Source organism: Leuresthes tenuis, unplaced genomic scaffold (genome assembly GCF_036924035.1).
Source record: "Leuresthes tenuis unplaced genomic scaffold, fLeuTen1.0.hap1 SCAF_19, whole genome shotgun sequence".
NCBI lineage: Eukaryota > Metazoa > Chordata > Actinopteri > Atheriniformes > Atherinopsidae > Leuresthes > Leuresthes tenuis.
In genome coordinates this window covers 14,336,001-14,355,572 of record NW_027325373.1, presented here as the reverse complement: position 1 = coordinate 14,355,572, position 19,572 = coordinate 14,336,001, and the positions used below count along the sequence as shown (strand labels likewise).

The 19,572-nt window shown below is 43.5% G+C and overlaps 1 protein-coding gene across 1 annotated transcript; it reads left to right on the top strand.

Moving 5' to 3' along the window:
• The first annotated feature begins 2,223 nt into the window (after nucleotides 1-2,223).
• On the top strand, nucleotides 2,224-18,694 carry LOC140276700 (inactive tyrosine-protein kinase PRAG1-like). Its single transcript, XM_072371500.1, has 6 exons — nucleotides 2,224-2,461; nucleotides 5,265-5,585; nucleotides 5,665-7,400; nucleotides 12,525-12,670; nucleotides 13,716-14,482; nucleotides 16,177-18,694. Exons 2-6 carry the CDS (start codon nucleotides 5,340-5,342, stop codon nucleotides 17,335-17,337), a joined length of 4,056 nt encoding a protein of 1,351 aa, XP_072227601.1. The 5' UTR covers nucleotides 2,224-2,461; nucleotides 5,265-5,339; the 3' UTR covers nucleotides 17,338-18,694.
• The last annotated feature ends 878 nt before the right edge of the window (nucleotides 18,695-19,572 follow it).

Here is a 19,572-nt window from a genome sequence, read left to right as displayed (position 1 = left end):
TGCCAGCCTTATCTCATTCGTGCCTTCGGTCATAAGAAGTAGTTTTCATACCGCTCTGCATTAAAGCACATTTATCTCCTCACTGAATTTAATTTAAGATGATTGTGCCTTTAATAATTCACTGAAAAAATAGAGCAGATAGGGAGCAGCTGGGCTGCTGGGAAAGCACTGTACACGTGGAAGATGTGGGCGAGGGCAGCCTAAATCCATCTTTCCACGTAGAATTGGTTCAGTCTTTGTTATCATTAGCACAGCACTTTTATTGTCACAGCGATTGTGTTGTAGGAGTCCAGCAACATCAGAAGAGATAAACAACATTCATCATATAGACACATGAAGATGCTTATCATATTTTACTGTCCTGACGTATTATCTGTGACCAGGCCAGTTAACGATAGGCTCCTCTTCTACAGCATCCTTGTACTGCAGCGTGCAGCGAGGTTACCCCTGACACAGTCTCTCTCACGAACAAACTCACTGCAGCCTGCAGCACGCCAACAAACTGCTAATTCATCAGTGTGCGTAGCGTGGCAGAGGCTCTCATTGCCAGCCAGATTAATGTTAACTGGCACTGGGTCCCTTCATAACTCACGGGAGATAGTGTGATAGAAGATGAGCAGCTCAAAATGCTTTATGGGACTTAGTGTACACAGCCTAATAAAACCACCTCATGCCAACAGAAGCAATGACTGTGCATATGTGACATGCAATATGTGCAGGCTAATGGCATCAATTCATCAGCAATATTTAATACAGAATTTATAATAAGTCCAGATGATTTAATGAATATTGAATGGGATGCAAGGAAAAATCTCGACAAATAAATCCAAATTTTCTGACATTATTTAATTCATCTTCTTGACTGAGGGAATGGTTGTATGTAACACTGCAGTATTTGAAATGATCTCACCCCTCTGCTGAGCTTCTCTATGCTGGATGTTCCCACAGCATCTGAGTTTTATATGGCAGCTCTTCCTTTGACTTTGCAGAATGACACCACATAAAGTTACCAAGAAAATTCTCAGCACACGTTAACATCAATAAGAATGGCATACAAGACTTCCCACAACAATTTCTCAAATATTTTTTTGTCTTTTGCATTGTTACCTTCATGAGCCACATCTAATGGCAGAATGCATTTAAAAGTTTCCCAAGCATCATCCCACATGTTTTTGAGATGCACAAGCCATTTGAATCTTCCCATTTACAGAATTATGACGTCCTCTGCTCTGCCAAAAATAGATGTAATGCAACAAATCTTTAATCCTCTTGAGAGGTTTGCAGCTCTTTTCAAATACAACAGGTGGCCTTGTAAAAGATATCACTTTTCCTGGATCGAGTCTCTGCTGTGCCACTTATGCTGATTGTCTCTTCTCTCCATAAATCTTTGTATGACGTTCAGGAAACTGATGGGTTCTGTGTCCAATCAATTCATATGCATTGATGTGACCATGTACAGGAAGTACACCACATCTGTGGGATCTCTGAAAACAATCCAGTATTGAGTTTTTCTGCCTTTTTTGCCACCCCAATGATGAACTAATGAGAAGACAAATAAGACGACACGAAACAGACCTTTTTCCAAAGTTTTTTTAGGTGTTTATATCAAATAACCAGCAGATGACACTTTGTTTTGGTGTTATTTCTCAGTAGACAAAAAAAAAGCCCAGTCAAAAGGTTAATCTCCATGCATGACTGGTTTCATCCAACACTCTGGCTGTGTTTGTCAGTCCCTGAGCTCTGCCTCTCCTTTTGCTGCCAGTGATGAAAACCAGCAGGGGTCCAGCCTGGCTCTGAGGCAGCAGCAGTGTGTTTTTCTATCACTCTGTCACCAATTTGCCATGATGAACAGAAGCAGGAGCAGTCCTGGGAGGGGGAGCAGGAGGGAAGGGGAACCTTGTACACATGCAGTCACCCCACTTCAAAGGGCCCTCTGATCAAGACTGATTGCATGCAGAATAAACCTTCAAATGTCAATGGGCTTTTTAACCAAGAAGTATTAGATTTTCCTTTGGAGTATGCTTTGCAGTTTAGAGTTGCATCTTGTCTGTTGTGACGTGCTAGACAACTCAAAATGATGACAACAAGCAGCATGTGAGTTTTAGTTAAAAAAAAATCAAAATCAAAAAGCAGTGGCCACACTGGCCAGACTGCACGGCTGGTTAAGAGCTCCTCCCACCTCCTTGCGCTCTCCCCACGCTGCTGCAGAGGACTTCTGCTCTGCTCCAGCAGCACTCCACCTCTGCACAGAGCAGCAGCAACAGCAGTACGCCTGCCAGCAGCCAAACCCAGCCTGCAACAACAGACTCCGGTGTCTGGAACCTGTCGCCTGTGGAATACGCGAGGACAGACGGGCATCAAAGCAACAGTCACGATACAATTGTGTCGATTATCTCCGTTCATATTTTTTTCTTTTTGGGATAAAGCTTTTGTGTTGCCACGGAGGAGAAAGTCCAAGCAGGTAAGCAGGCAGTAGATAACCTTGGCCGAACGATTGCATTGTAGCAGACGTCTTTTCTGCTTTATTTCCCTCTCATACACCTGATAATAAATCAGAAAATAAAGTCAGTCATGCAGGTGGAACCAATTTTGTCAGCGTTATACGTCTAACGAATTTGTTTAGGTAATGCAGATCACAGATGATATATTTCCGCAAATTACCTCCGATTACAAAGGCAAATATGTTTTTTTTCTGCGACAATAACTCGCTTGAATGAAATCTGGAAACACTCAAGACAAAATGTTGAACCAAAGGTTCGTCTATCCCATCTAGAAACGGGGGCTCAAGCCAAAACATGTGGGGGTGTTGGGTTTAAGTCTAATGAACACCCAAACAGATGCTTTTTAAACATGCGAATAAACTCCTCTGAGCTGGAAGTTTTGCGAGAAGTTTTCGCGGAACCCCCCCTCCCAAAAAAAAAACTATAACGCAAATAACAGGTTGTGCCCCCTTAATGAATGAACGGGCTGTGTGCGCGAGCAGGCGTGACAAATGCAGCTCGTAAAAAAGAATTCAAAGTGAGTGACTGCACACTGATGTGGCCTGCTTATCGGACTGTAACGTGGACTGGGTCGTCCAATTATTGTGATCATGAATGACTGGACTGTTTCTCAGCGGAAATGGCATCCAATTAAGTTTTTCTTTAACGTGGCTCAGCAGTTCCCTTAAAAAAAAAAAAGAAGTGCGTGGATCACAGCGACTTTCAGATGACCTAAACTTTATGAAGGTTGGAGTGTGTTACCTCTTAAGATGGGGATCACAATGCGTCTGCCGCTTGCTTGTTTACGTTAATCTAACCTTTTACCCTAATCTCATCTTTTGGTCACTCTATCAGTGGGGCGGTTAAATCATCTGCTACATGGCTTGTTAATTTAGGGTAAGAAATGTAGAACTTTGGTTTCAAGCAGTGGAAATAATATAGAGAACCCTGGTTTAAGGTAGTGTTTTTATTTCCCAATAAAACCACACGTGTTTTGAGACCTCTAGTGGTCACCTGGTTAATGCGATATAAGGAGTGGGGCTGGTCATTTCCAGGTTCATACAGTTCGAGAAGTGGCCCAAAACTGTAAATTCCACACCAGACCAACATCCACCCTCCGCTCCTGATTTCTGGTGGAATTTTAGGTTGTTCTGCCCTGTGTGTGTGTGTTGCTGTTTTACGAGAGGAAGTGAGAAATATTGGACCTTGAGCTTGAGAAGGAGTGGGGAATGTAGGCGAGGGGGTCTATCTCTGTTCAAACAAGCAGGGCTGAACAAAAGCTAGAGTACAGTTTGAAGTGTGTCTCTGTCTTTTCTGGCAAATGCAGATGGTCCTAAAATATGGCATTTTTCGGAAGTCCTCTCACTCTTCTTAAGGACTGGCAGAAGTCTGCTCTCAGAGGCAGTACTATCCCAATAATCTACGTGTCTCTCTCATCATCTTTTCATGACTCATGCACAATGCCACAAGGTGTTAGGCAAGGCTCAGCTTCCTCTGTTGTCGCAGGAACGGTTAAACAAACAATGAGCTAGTGGGTGCTTTCCTGTTCCAACTAAGTCAGACAGAACAAAGAAAAATGTAAACATACATTATCTTTGCCAATAGGAAAACTCCTTATGTCCACTAAAGGATTAGTCGATCGCAAGATTGTGTTACTGGTGCCATTAATTATCAGGGTCAAATCACGCAAACAAGTCTCAAATGCATATTATTTCATGTAATTTATATTTTGTAAGCGAATCCCAAGTCACGGAGCCTAAATGCACCATTGAAATTAAGTACATGAACTGTTTTTGTCTTTACTTCACCTCTTCCAGTTTTTATCCAGATAGTCAGTATAAATAATGAGGTAATTCTTGTGCATGTCATTGCAGCACCTTGTTGAGAGGCAATTAACGCTGTGTAAAGACCATTAAGGGGACCACTAGTTGCAAGGAAGCAAATTATCTCTGAAATGCTGTCGATCACCTTGCTGTCAGTCCAGTTAAACAGGGCAGAGAGTCACAGGAAGTGTGTTTGTGGAGCTCAGTTTTGTTTGTGAGGGGTAGGAGGACACACATGTGGAGGGGGAGATTTGGGTGCATGTTTGTGTGCAAAAAGGGGGAGGGGAGGTTGTCGTGGGTGTGAGATTCACCCCAGTGAGACTTGCGCCTTTAGACATTCCTGACATTCCGACCTCCGGGATGCTTGAGGCTCCTCCGTCTTCTTCTAGCTCGTCGGGGGCTGCAGAGGACTCTTTTGAGGGCTTTTATGTTGCTGGGATCACACCAGCCAGCCTTTTGGTTGAGCAGATACCACATGCCCTCTAATTTAGGAGGCCATGGGAACATGTAGCACAGCATATATTAGGTCTTCTAGAATTACATCCATGGACAACACTTAAATCCTCATCTCGAGGCCTTCGGTGAGCTTGGGAAACACTTGTCACCCTCAACTTATTTCTCAATGTCTTTATGTAGTGTAGGGTATTTTAAGAATTTTATTTATTAATTGTTAAAATCTCAGATTTATAAAACAAGAATATTTATTTTCCATTTGACACCTGTTCTCTCACTTAACATGAAAATGATCCAGTCTGTCAGATTGCTGTATCACTAGGCTAAATTAGCTGTCTCTCAAGCAGTTTGAGAAAAGTCATTGTTTATATGTAACTCAGTTTTATTTGCTCTCTAAGACGCATGATTTTGGTACAGCGTTGACTTACTGACTTGATACTATTAACGCACCTCCCTCTTCTCTCTCTGTCCTCTTGTTATCGCCGTATTGTGATGTTCTGTGGATCAGCCATGAGATTTCATCCTCCATCTACCAGATACCTTCGCAGCCACCACTGACAAAACACTCTTTAGTAAACCGAAGATGTCAGCGTGCAGTGACTTTGCAGAACACGTGTGGAAACCTGGCTCCTGTAAGAACTGCTTCCACCCGCTCAGCGCGCACAAGACTGTCGGCGTCCCAGATGGCAGCAAGCCAGCAGCTTTTTTGAAGGGTGATGAAGAAGCTGGAATAACTTCACCCTACAGCAAGCCGACCATCGCTGTCAAACCCACCATGATGAGTCTCGACACCAGCGAGCCAAAAGACGTCAACATGAACGTAGAGCAGGTGAGTTTCTAGAATGTTGCTTTTTTGTTGAACCTTGTGTCATGATTTTTCCTAATGGGAGCTTGTTTTTTTGTAGCAGGATACCACAAAGAGCCCAGCTGACCGGATGGCCCTGAAGAAGCTCCTGAACCTGCCACCGCTTTACATTGATGACAATGGCTGTAACAAGGCCCATAAAGATGTTGTTCTTCGGAGTCCTGATGCCAATATCGACTACAACAACTGCATCTCGTTGTCCCCCAGTATCCTGCCCAAAGACTCCATGATCATTAGTAATATCTTTGTCAGCCAAGAGGAAGGAAGGGGTTCTCAGGGGTTAAAGAAAAATTCCAATGAAGACTCTCACAGGCAGCAAAATAGTACAGCCGTGACCAAGAGCACTTACAATGGAGGTGTTGTGACTGCCAGGACAAATCATGTGTCCCGTGAGGGATCTGTGGAGATACCCTTGTCAGTGGATATTGTTCCCTCTAGTCCTGCCAAAGTTCATAGCAATGGTGTAAGCAGTGGTGGTGGCACCAGTGTTATCACAAAGACATTCAGCACTTCTACCACTTCTTACACAACAGCCTCAAGTGTGGATACTACAAACCACACCAGCAAAAATGCCCTCCACTCTGTTCCCATCTTGTCTAAACAGAGCAGCTCATCAGACTCCTCTTCTTATCGTAGCAGTACGGATTCACTTACTGGGCCCGAAGACTCGTTAGGAAGACGAGGCGGGTCGGGTAGTCCACAAGGCTCACCAGCCATAGGTAGCCCGCAGTCAATTCCCAATTTTCCTGATGGTAGGGTGGTCTCAGAACCCATTTACGCTGAGAGCACCAAAAAAAAGCGGAGGCCAGAAGGAAATGGACTTCAGTCCCATCCCGAGTCCCCAAACCAGACTCGGCAGTCCCATTGCTCTGAGCTTGAACAGTCCAAAGAAAGCCAGCGGGCCACCATTACTGTAGTGGCTGCTCACACGGAGGAAAACAACAGAATTTTCTATCTGAGCAGCCCAGATTCAGCCATCAGCACTCAGTGTCACTTCAGCCCTACAGCACATAAAGACCCCAGCAACCCAGCCTTCCGTTGGCCCAGCCCCACCTGCAGCACATCCTCTCTGGGCACAGAGTCTTCCCATCCCCCCACCCAGCACACCAAACCCCAATCTAGTCCACCTATTCCACCGAAAAGGAGCATCCGCTCTCCAAAACTGGGCACCTCTAGTCTCTCATCCATATCTTCTCCAGTTCCTCTTCCTGAACTTCCCAAACTGGGCACCTCCAGCCTCTCACCGTCCATTTCATCTCCCATCCAGCTCCCCGAACTCCCCATGCTTTTCCTTGTCCCTGCGAATGAGGGCCACTTCAAGGTCCCTGCTGAAAATCAGAGTGCAGCATCTGATCCGTGGCATAAGCCCAGTCTCCGTAGTTGTAGTTGGAACTGCCGCATTGAGGAAGAAGAGGAAGAGGAAGAGAGAGGGCGAACAGGGATGGAGAAAAAGCAGCAGCTAGTTGCCAGCCCAGAGGCAACCTCTCTGGTGACAGGAATGGTCAATAGTGCCGCTGTCTGGAAGGAGGCCAGGGACTGGAAGCCCCACAGCAGCCCCCCTCCAATGACAGAGCCAGGCACGGCCCCCCCAGCTGCCCCGAACAATGGTGCCTGTCAGGGGGGAACTAAGGGCACCAGCACAGAGGAGGAGGGCAAGCATAACAGGAGCATGCCAGCCAAGCAACCGCTGCATGGTGGCTCATCAGAGCTGCTGGCAGCAGGAAAGGGAGCTGCCAACAATGACTCCAATCCACCACCTCCCCCTCCTAAACTCTACAGGTAAGGATAACAAAGAACTTCTTGTCTGGAATTTACACTTTGTTATTAACCCTCAAACAGGATAGAACACTAACATAGCGTCTCAGGGGGTCCATATTTAGCAAGACTCAAAGAAATCTTCATTTTAAGTTAATCATGTTGTAATCAACTGTCTTGGCAAAGATGAAAAGCCAAGTAGAAGTTAACAGAGGCCATCTGAGGCTGTACTGCTGCTTGCCCATTATCACTAATAAACACAAGTCATAAAGATATTAATTTTGCAGTTTTAAACTTATGCTATTTTTTAAATAGTTCAGAGCAACTGAAAATAATGATAGATGCAAAATCCTCTCTGTTGATGTTATGACCAGATAATTGGCTTTTAATATCTAAAATTCTTACTGAAGAGAGCAACATAATTACCCTTTATGCTTGTGAAAGAAACTCTAGTGGACACACAAACACATATTAGACACTAGCAGACATTTGAGACCATTTTGTTCTATTCTGTACCTTTGACTAGCATGAGCTTTAATAGTCAGTACCTTAGCCACAACACTGTGGGGGGTGGTATATATGGTGTATATGTGACAGTGGTGCTGCTTACTGAATAGGTTATAGTGCATTGCCTCTGATTGGACATTACTGCAGCCATCTCCACGCGAATCTTAGTGTCTTCTCCTTTCAGTGCATCGTTATTCAGCCATGAATCAGCTTCCATTCTAACGCCTTGTGATCATTCATACTGTTGGGCATAATCTTCAATGCATGCCTTGTTCTATTCATGCTGGCACTGTGAGTTCTTCAGTTCTAATTATCACACAAAATGGATCTGGTAGATGGTCCACTACTCTGTCACATAGCTTTAGATTAGTTCTGTTTGCTGTGCAGTAGACACAATTGTTTAAAAATTAAAAATAAAAAAAGTCTTAATTACTGCTATTTACTGATGTGCCCAGACACCCCCTTAAGCAAATTGGTGAACATATTTCCCTTGTCGCCATACTCTACAGATTCTTGTAGTCTGACCGTTTCTGCTGAAATGAACATCCTGTTTATTTTTGCAACTTGTTATGTGTATTTAATCTCGCCTTTACTGAGTCTCCATGAGGCTAAGAATACGTTCTACTGTGTGAGTCAGCTACCTAAAGCAGAAAAAGGGAAGCGTGTTGGAGTTATTACAACATCAAATGATCCCCTGAAAATAAACTTTGGTTTTTCTGGGACGGCGGGATGAGTTGTAACTCACCACTGCAACTTCCTCAAAACAAACAGATGTTTTATCGAGCGACAGTACACTCAGCAAAAGCTTACTGGAGTACATCTAACTGTCAAATTGCTGATCACGTTTCAAGGGCCCTTATGTTTGTGGTAATTCTAGTACGGACCCATCTCTCATGCTATGTGTTGCCAGCATTCTGGGCTGATAAAAATACCTTGTTGAGACACATGTGGGAACATGCCTTTAGCCACCCAGCGACAGATTTGGCTTTCTGGATTTATCAGTGGGTTTACTGTGTTTAATCAACAAGTGTCCCTAGACACCAGGCGTCCACAGGAGACAAAATACTGCCGGGAATCTAAATATTGTCAGTGAAGCTGTCAAAGCTTTTTATTTAGATATGATTGGCAGAAATTGGACTCTTATTTGCTTGGGGAATGGAAAAACATTTGTCACAATAAGGCTCAGTACGTGCCCCCCCCCAAACACCCACCCTTCTTTGAAGCAGCATTTTGATTCTCTGAATCATTTAAAACCACATATGGTTTAAAAACTATGCTTCCCAGAGACACATTTTTGTTCTTTTATTCACCGTTGCAGGTCAACCACCACAGCATGTGGTAGATCAACCTCAGTGAATACGTCTACATGTTCCTACATCATGCACAAATGTGTGTTCAAGCACTCTTTTTAACACGGAAGGCGTGCCAACAGTGAAGTGAACAGATTGTTGCCCCTGGCAACTCCCAAACTGTCCCATCTTGGCAATCACTTGCCACCAATAGAAGTAGAATTTATAGATCAGCCACGTGGATTCAAGTCCACAGAGTTTGACTTGGGTTTGAACTGCTTTTTGCTCTATAAACCAGTGTTCCAAGATGGTCTGCCCCTCCCTCCGCAAAGCTTTCCTGATCCGTTTTCTGCAGCAGAGCAGATAGCATCTTGTTGCTGCCTGACAGACTTCAAGCTACTCTAAAGTGAATTGGTAGTTGCTTCAGTGAATGCTAAATATGAAAAAACAAGAGCTTTAATGCCCTGCATCTAATGGATTCTGTTGCCTGCTGAGACACTTTAAATACACACATGACTCGTGTGGAACCAGGGTTGTGTTACTACACATGGCAGGGCTGTAGAAAGCCACAGGTCTGATCCAGGACTATTTTGTGTGCCCATTTGCCCGACAAGGACTTCTGCTTCTGCAGTATGAGGTAGGCACCTAACTGCTACTTTCACATAAGTGGCTTGAGTTGGACACAGATATTGACACATAGTTTTATGAGTTGTCTATTGAAGGGAAACGATGATAGTCTTGTAAGAGAGTGTGCTTTTTGTTTTTTGGGGTTTTTTTCAGGTTAGCAGAGGCCTCTGCGTTTTCACACTTTTATCAGGCTCTAAGTAGCTACAACACACCTGTACCTTAACATATCTTGAAATTTATAGTATTGTTTTTCCATCTTGCTTCAGTTATTTCCTATTTTAGCTCTTTATAACTGAAATGGTGGTAAGATGAACATTATGATCAGTAAAATAGATGCTGGACTTGTATAAATTGAATATAAATGTAAGTGGGCTGCAGTATAGAAAATGGGATGGTTGTTGGAGGGGTAGATCACGAAGCACGCCTGGAGCCATTTGCAAAAGATAACGAGGATTTGTGTCAAACATTAATGGATCTTTGGTTTATATGACTGCATAACCATGGTAACTGTCCTACAGTCAGGGGAAAGAAACAATGGGTGTCTTTCTTCTCTACACTGTATTGTAATGTATAGGGGTTGCACAACAAGAAGGATAAAATGTAATCCAGCTCAGCAGACATGCGATTAATTCTACCCTCTGTCAGTGTTTATATGAAAAGAACACAAGAGTCTACATCATATCTAATGTGATGGCACCACAAGCACATTTCACTCAGTTCCTCTACATTCACTGCATTTTTTTCAGGTGTGCATCTCAACCATCTGTACATCACAGGCAGAGTAATAGCCGAGCCAGCCTGATTTTCTACTTAACTTGCTGAAACAAACACTGAATTCTGATTTTGCATCAGCTATTATGCTTAATGCTGTATTACTAGCTTAGGATATAACTAAAAAAGATTGTTAAGTCTTAATAACACAAGTAATCCAATGTGTACTTTTGCATGGGCGCATGTGAACTTTTGTACACCCAAAAGATGTGGGCTTCTCAGGTCGCATCATTTTATAAATAAACATACACCACAGAAAAAAACAGTCTAAATAAGTAGGTGAAACCAGTTGTGGGATGCACAACAACAGCTCTACTACAATTTTAGTTTGTGACTCTGTTGCTCTGCTATTCTTAACCAGTTAGATGTAACTCCTGTCTCTTTTTAAAGCTTGCCCAGTTCCTGCAGTTCTACTTTATTAGTACAACACCAGGGTAGAGCATGTGTAAACAGATGGAGGGTGTTACTTACTGTAACTTGACTGTTTATATTCTAAATCTCGGCTGCTGTCGTGGCCTGTCTGACAAGTTTACCAGGGAGCTCGTGGTATCACATGTTGTGAAAGAAGGTGATTACTTCCCTGGGGAAATATGCTGACAGGATGTTTAGGCTAAAACTGGGCATTCCAAGCACAGGAAGAACAGACCTAATTGTCAATTAATTGTGACTTTAACTGACACATTAATCAAACTATACTGATCTGTCTTTTCATGCCTTTCCTTAGAAAACTCATCGATCTCTGCACATCCTCCACAGCACATAAGCAATGACAATTTTTTTTTTTTCATTAAGGAAAATCTCTTGTTTTAGATACAAATCTGTGAGATTTAGAGCGAGACAGGCTCGCACACATGCACAGAGACTCATAATCCCTGCACCCATTACAATTTTTCCCATGTCTCAGCACTTCCACTGCCTTTCATCGTGGCTCTTTTGTCTGTGAAATGATCGTGGATCCTTTAGCTAGCTGCCCACCGTGAATACCTAACCCTTTGTCTTCGCGCACGCTCCTCTTCTTCTCTCCTCTCGTCTGTTTGTTTGCTGATTTATGTTGGAATTAAAGTTAAGGGCTCGTGGACAAATGGATAGAGGAGTCATTTAGTGATGGAAGAGAGGAATGAGAGATGAAGGGAAAGAGTGGGACCTTGCTTCCCTGGGCCATTAACGTGTATAATGAGACTGGTGAATGGCTGTCACTCAGCCTAATTGGTCACCTTGATTGAAATGCTACTCATGAACAGTTTTCATTGACATTACAAGAGACCATCATGGCAGCCAGGATGCTAAAGACAAGAAAGGCAAAGCTTCCTCCTTGCATATGAAAAGTAATAACAACCCTTGTTCCATATTCACATAGGAAAATGGTATTTTATACTCCAACAACAAATGAAAGTCCTGCTTTACACCATTTTTTTCAGTGGTTTTAAGGTTGTGACTGCCCTTACCCACTTACAAAAAAGAGGTAAATGCAGCTTTACGGAATTATAGGAAATGTGCAGAACGCCAACGTGCTATGCTTTGTTTGGATACTTGTGGTCAAAATTCAGCAGAAGTTACACTGTCCCATTGTAGGTTGAGATATGACTGGTCGCCTTATCAAGTTTACCAGTTTTCAAAGTGCATTGTATTGTTATTGAAAGGGCTTGTTTGTTGCAGCAATAAATCAGCTCTGAATAAAGAAGTGCATCATTCTAACAAGGAAGTGAAACCACTCCTGACAGTGCTTCGTCATCATTTGAGATTAAACAATATACTCTTTCCCCTGGAATTATCAGTAGCACAATGCAGATCGAATAAGCAAGAGGAAGTGAATCAGTTCCACATTTAAAAAACAGATGCACCGAAAGATACGTATGTCTGCAGCAAACCAACAGAGCAGCTACCTCAGGACGCGGGAGGGGGAGCGCATTTCATTTTCATTAATTTACCCATGATTTCTTTTTTTCCTTTACAGAGTGAGTACGAAGATTAGTGGCAGCAACATGGAGCTGGACCGCTGCAGCCAACGAGGGTCAGTAGAGAGCCCTACATCATCCTTACAGGGCCTGGGCAGCGCCAGCCTACCGGCTGCCTCCACTGACAGCTTGACCGCTGACAATGGTAAGTTCCTCACTGAATTTAGTCCAGTTAAGGGGATTTATTCCAACAGAAACATGCGCCGCGAGTCCACTGCAGTATCTGCCACCTATAAGCCTCGTGAAAGTTGGTTGTCTTGCTCTTTGTTAAGATTTAAATGGAAAAAGAAGTCTCTTCATTTGGAATGAGACTGAGCAACAAGCGAGCGCTGCAAGGTTAGTCTGTCAGCTTATCTCTTTTGTTCCTCTTTCATGGAGTGCTCACACAATTTGTTTTGACTGGGTTTTCTTTTCATAACAGACTTAGGGATTGCTACACTCTTAAAACTTGATTCAAGATTCCTACACTTTACAAACCTGAGACGTGGCTCAGAATGAGGGGCATCTCTGCTTGGCATATCAGCTTTAAACCGCGGTGGTGCTCAGATGCTTGTAATGTCTGCAATTTCCTGGGCAATGTTGTTTGAAGAGATAATTATGGACTCTGATAACGAGGGAAAAAGGGCTTGGCTACATCCTTTGGAGTACTTTTTCTCCCCCTTAGTCTCCTCCTTACTGTAAAAGCAGTTATTGAAGACTGCATCGCACAATTATCCCAGTGTCTGTCTCTTTTAGTGTAATGTCAAATTCCAGCTTTAAGTCTTTAATTGATAAATGGATCATAATTGGATGGAAGATGTTTTGAGTGTTGACTTGAACTCAAGATTGTGGATATTTCCAGCTCTTTTTTGGAAACAAGGTATGTTTTGTGGCTGAGCAGTGACAGAATGTGTATAGTGAATGTATCAGATGCATAGATGTCACTCAGGAAAGTGTGAATCTTTAGATACTGTTAGGTTAACAGATATTAACCTGCAAGGACTCTGAGATATGAAGGAAATACTGTGTGAATTTTATGTTTAACATGTTTTTATGTTATTCCATTTTTTTTTTTTTGTCAGGCAAAATTGAGTTTTTATTTTCATCTTTTTAATGCAAATCAGAATGCTAAAAGAAAATTTGAAATTTCACAAACAATACAGACCCAAATCCGAGTTGATCTGCTCATGGAGCTTTTCCTTCCTTCTTAGGTTCTCGGGATGCTACACGGATGTCTTGTTCGTCGCCATTTCCCAGAACTCCAGTGGCCTCAGCCCCAGGGTCTCCTCATCCGCCCTCCTTTAACAGCTCAAGTAACCAGCCACCTCCTCTACCAGAGAAGAAAATAGTCAACCGGACTGTGTCAGCTCCAGATAGCGCAAATGGAAAACCCTTCGTCCGAGCCTACCCACGTCTCCCGTTCACTGGCTCAGAGAACAACGTTTGTCGTTCTGTCGATGCCAGCTCCCGCTCCAGTTTACCATCCAGCCCTGTTGATCCGCGACCTGTTTTCTCATCCAACGAGTCCCTGGAGCGCTGTCACTCCCCGCTGGGCCGACCGTCAAGGTCCCGCACGCTGGATGAGCCGCACAAAATTCAGGGGCGCCTGGGTGTGCACTGCCGAAGTAGCATCACTAGCTCTTCTTCGCCCCAGCTCAGCGCGCCTTTGTCAGCTTCGGAGCCGGGCTCAGCACTGAATCTCGGCTCAAGCCTGCAGCTCCAGACCCTTCTGAGTAACATTGACAGTAGAGAAGGAGTGTACTCCAAACTGGGCGGCCTGTATGCAGAGTCTCTGCGGCGATTGGCTTTAAAATGCGAGGATCACTTCACCCGCTCCCAGAAGAACCCACTTAGGTTTGAAGAGAGCAACTGGTCTCTGTTCAGGCTCACATCTAACAAACCGAGCTGCAACGCAGGAGATGCTGTGTACTACTCTGCTGCCTGCGCCTCAGACCCCAGCAACTCCTACGCTGTGAAGGTAATCCCATAATACTGAGCAAACAAAATGGCAACTGTTTACCACCAGATGTTTACTTGAATAAAGAGATATCAGGACATAATTTTTCTTTTATCTAATCAGCGAAGACTTATTATTTTCTACACAGCAGTTTAGTTGGTCATGTGACTAAGAGTTTCAGGTCTTTTGTCCTTGCATTTGCTGGGATGGTTTCACAGTGAAAGCCACTGTGCTGTTGGAACATGTCAACTTTAAACCAGCAGTGGTTGGAAATATTTAGTTAGTTAGTCAGACAGTAGTTAAATGCAGCTTTGGGGCTAAGTTTAAAGGGGAACTCCAGTATTTTTAAACCTAGACCTTATTTATGGCCTGAAATACGTTTATCTACTCACCAAGAACAGTTTGGCGAAAGTCGGCGTCTTTCGGAAGATATTTAGATAACTCACGATCCATATAATGGAGTGAACGGAGCCATAGACGATGTAGCCTCTAAATAAGGCATTATCTGTCTTTATTTCACCAATACTTTAAGCCTAATGAATAAACAAACGTGTACTATAGCTCTGTTAGCTCATAGGTGCTGTTATGTGGCTACTTGCAGCTATAGGAGAGCTAATGGAGGGATCATCCACATGTAAAAAAATTACGTTGCTACTGCTGGCACCAGGTGTGCCTTCATGACGTTGTGGCTGGTCATGCACTTCTCACTTTTTGTAACCTGGCCCGCAGTGCGCAGCTGGACGTTTACGGAAGCGATGAGGTGGAGGCACGTGTTTGTAAATGCTAAGTCAGTCCATCTCTAAAGGCATCGTGTAGTGTTTACTTAGTAGTGAAAACTGGAGCTTTTAGTGCTAACGTACAAGAAAACAATGCTGTGTTGATGTCAGCTTTTGCACGAGATGACTGTGCAAAACCGCAGTTCAACGTAGAGTTAAGAGAGTAAACGCAAAGTGTGAGGAGGAAATTAATTAGGAAATTGTCCTGCAGAATGACAGATTTCCGATTTATAAATGTAAAGAGCGTTAACTTTTATAGATCTTAAGAATCATTCATTTTTAAGAAAAACAACCATGTCCAACTTTTCTGTGTCCTTGCTGTTTGATTGAATGTTGAATTTCCTGTTTCTGATGTTTAAATCTAGTAACCCTGTGGTACAGATGTCAACAGGTCTAACACTGTTAACCGTTGTGCATCCTGGCTTTGTTGAAGCTTTGCACTTGTGATGTTTTGGGAACAGTTCGCCTCATGGCTATTATTGCCTTTTTAAGAGTTTGAACGTTTCAAAGTAGAATGAGGATGTAAAAAATCAGACAGTTTCTGATAGGATGGTCCCTTTACAGCACAAACCTTCAAGGCATTTAGTGTAAACAATGAGGGAGTAGGGTGTGGATACAGTCTCACTGATCCTTGTGCTGAAATTATTACTGCTGTACAAAGCAGCAGCTGTTTGTATTTTATGTGTTATGCCACAGTCTGGCTGCCCACAGTCTTGCTTAATAATTTTTGGCCAAATTAATCTTTACATTCCTGGAAGGATTTACAGTCAGACAGCTCCTCGTTGTTAAAGCCAACACACACACACAAGCAGTGTAGTATGAAAGCATTCTATATTAATGATGATGTCACTGATTTCACTGAAATGAGACGAGGAACTGGACTGTTGTTGACTTTGGAACTTAACTAACGAGTGTCTGATTTTCTGCATGCCTCTCCAGATCTGCAAGAGTCCGTCCATCGAGGCCAAGCAGGGTCATCTGTATGGTCTGTCAGTGCAGCAGAGCATCCCTTCTCACTTTAACCTCCAGCAGGATTGTGGCCATTTTCTTGCCTGTGTACCTCAAAGCATGCTGCCTTCAGATGAAGTCTCTCTACCTAACGCAACTGCTCCTTCTCTGCCTCAGCCCTCAGCATCTGTGCAGGGTCAACAGACAGACCGAGAGCGAGTGGTGGTCATCACTTCTGAGATTCCTCAGCAGACGGCAGCCGACTTTGTTCGGGAGTGGGAAGGGTTTCATAAGATCCAGCCGGAGATCTACGAGCGCCGCGTATGCTTTCTCTTACTGCAGCTCTGCAACGGCCTGGAGCACTTGAAGGAGCATGGGGTTACGCACCGTGACCTGTGCCTAGAAAACCTGTTGTTAGTGCCACATCAGCGCCGGCCATCCCATTTAACTCAGCAGACCACCACTGACAGCAGCAGTTGCAATGGTGCCAGCATTGGAGACGTTCAGCGCCACCTTCCCCGGCTCCTCATCAGTAACTTTGCCAAGGCCAAGCGTCGCTCCTCTGAGGACGCTACCTCAATCAGCGGGGACCCTCGCATCAAACGTGACCACGCCAGACTGGCGCCCGAGATTGTCTCGGCAGCTCAGTACCGTAAATTTGACGAGTTCCAGACAGGCATCTTGATCTATGAGCTCCTCCACCAGCCCAACCCATTTGAGATGAGTCCAGCACTGAAGGAACAAGACTACCGCTGTGAGGACCTGCCTCCCGTCCCCTCTGTCTCCCTTTACTCTTTGGGCCTCCAGAGGCTGGCCCAGCTCCTCCTCCAACCGGACCCCATCAAACGCATTCATATCCAGGAGGCCAAGCGCATACTGCAGAGCCTGCTTTGGGGCCCCAGGAAGGACCTGATGGAGCAGCAGTGGGAGAGACGCAGACGAGGGGGAGGCTTTGTTGACGGATCGCGACATGAGGGCCTCCTCAACTGGCTAGACGTGAAAAGGGCCCTGCTGATGATGAAGTTCGCCGAGCGCTCCCTGGAGCCAGAGAGGAACGCAGAGCTGGAGGACTGGCTGTGCTGTCAGTACTTTTCCTCAGCTCACCCTCTGTCTCTCTGCCACACTGCTGAACTGCTTTACTCACTGAAGTGACAGCTCACTTTGAGGTTTCAAAGCTTGTGTCAGCAGAGCTAAAGTCGCGTGTGAACTTGTGAATGTGCGTATGTGAAAGACCAATAATGTCAAAGTTAATGTCTAGACACTACGGATTGGTCCAGATATTGTGTGATCCTCTCAAAGAACTGTGAACCTGTTGGTGTTACTTCATGGTGCATGAGAGCTGTGAATCAGACTAGCCATCTACCCTTTGCCGTTCTGCTTCAAACAGGAAAAAAAAAAGTGAAAAACTCTCAACTGTACATTCAAAAGTTCCATAAATATGGAGAAAACATAAAGGCTAGAATCATTTTGTACCAGTGACGCTGAGGAAGACCGGAGCGTTCATAATCACATAATATACTTACCAAAGTTCCCTGTTTCACACTGTCTTGTATTTATTAAATAACAGTGGAGACATTTTACACACCGAGGTAGAATAATAATTCATAACCTGAATCTGTGTCTGCCAGTAATGTTGTGTCTAATTGTGCAGCTAACATTTTCTGTATTACAGCATATGGTTAATTGCTTGATAATGAAAAATATGTGGTCACCTACAGATTTAATCTTGTTTTGCACCTTCTCTCTCTTATGTTGAGTCATGGGCACATAGTGCTGCACTGTGTAACCAACACAAGCTTCTTTCATGTCTGTGGATACTGCTTTACTAGTCAGAACGATCAAAGCGATTTTCCTCAAGTATTACCCGGCAAAACAATTGGCAGCAATAGATCGCCTCTACTGAACGGAGGATGCCCCGTTTTTTCGCTGCCCCGCTTAATTTTGTCACATATTTAAATGTTCAGTCGTTCGTCTCAGTGCCTTTTGTTCCTTGTATGTGTTACAGTGACTCAAACCAAATGTAAATATTACTGATGACTCGTTCTTTGTGAAACTGGCCTTTCACAGAATGTTCCAGTACCAACCTTGTACAGTGATTTGTAGATGATTTTTAAGAAATGAAAATAAACTATTTAAAAAATAAAAAAAATAAAAAGAGCCCAAGCAGGTCTTCAAAAGCCATGATGATGAGGAGCAGTTCAAAAGTATTTATGATGTCATTTCTTTCCCTGTAGCAGTCACTGGAATTTCTGTTTCTTTTTTTTTCAGTAGCAGAGAAAGCTTCACTTTACCAAATTTTTTTTTATCTCCAACAGAGAAATTTCCTAATACAGACTAGTGTTGCAAGAAACAAACCGCCTGCATGCCGGTTTCTGTCCATGACTGACTGTTATTAACGAGGAGAAGGAAAACATGGCCTGAACTAATGCATAGTTGATTTGAATTATTTTGTGTGCCTCTGCTTTTTTTTGCATCTATCAATAAACTGTGCATATATTTTCTCACAGTATCTGGAGTTTTGAACATTTTTTTCTTATATGTTCATGTTAATGATTAGACTAATAATGTTTTGGTTGTAGATGGTCCGAACACTGCCTGTGACTTGTTAAATGCTCATTCATCCCGATGGTAACATTTCAGCCTTTACAAGAATGGGAACATATTCACACAAATGATTATATTTTCTAGTCGTTCCTAAGGACTCAAAGGCCTAAACTGAGTAAAACTGGGATGTCTTGTGACTGAGGAACAAGAAGAAGCATGATCCATGTAAAGCAACCTGTTCTTTGTTTCTTAGAGCCCTGGTTAAAGTTATTAACAACCTAGAATCTCAAGTGCAAGGTTTATAGTATCTTCAGAAAGTCACTACACAAATGTAACAACACCTGTAGATCAGTGAAACAATACAAAGTGTAACTGTAGACAATTAATGGCACATTGTACTTCCGTGGCAACAGTTAACAGTCTGTAGATTGTTGTTTGTGTAGTATTGAGAAGCTTGTTGCTTTTGTCTTTAAGAAGTTTCTGTCACTTTCCCACAACTATGTGTTCAAACTCTTTTTTTTCTTTCTTATTTAGCAAAGGCAGAATTCAGCTCTGAAAAGCGCAGAACTAATGAGGAGAGGAAGCCTGAAATCTCCAGTCAGCCAAAGCGGAAGCCTTTGCTGTTGTGAAAGACATGCAGTACATTGTACCAGTCAACAACAGGTTGGTCGTGTTGTGGAATCTCAATTTGAGTTTGGAGCCTCCGGCCAAAACAGACCCGAGACTTCTCCCCCACCCTAATCTTTCACGCATGCAGCCCCAGCCCCTCCAGCCTCCAACCTCAATGCAGCTTTCTGCTTCACATCACTCCTTAAAAACCACCGACTGCTCCCCTGTCATAGG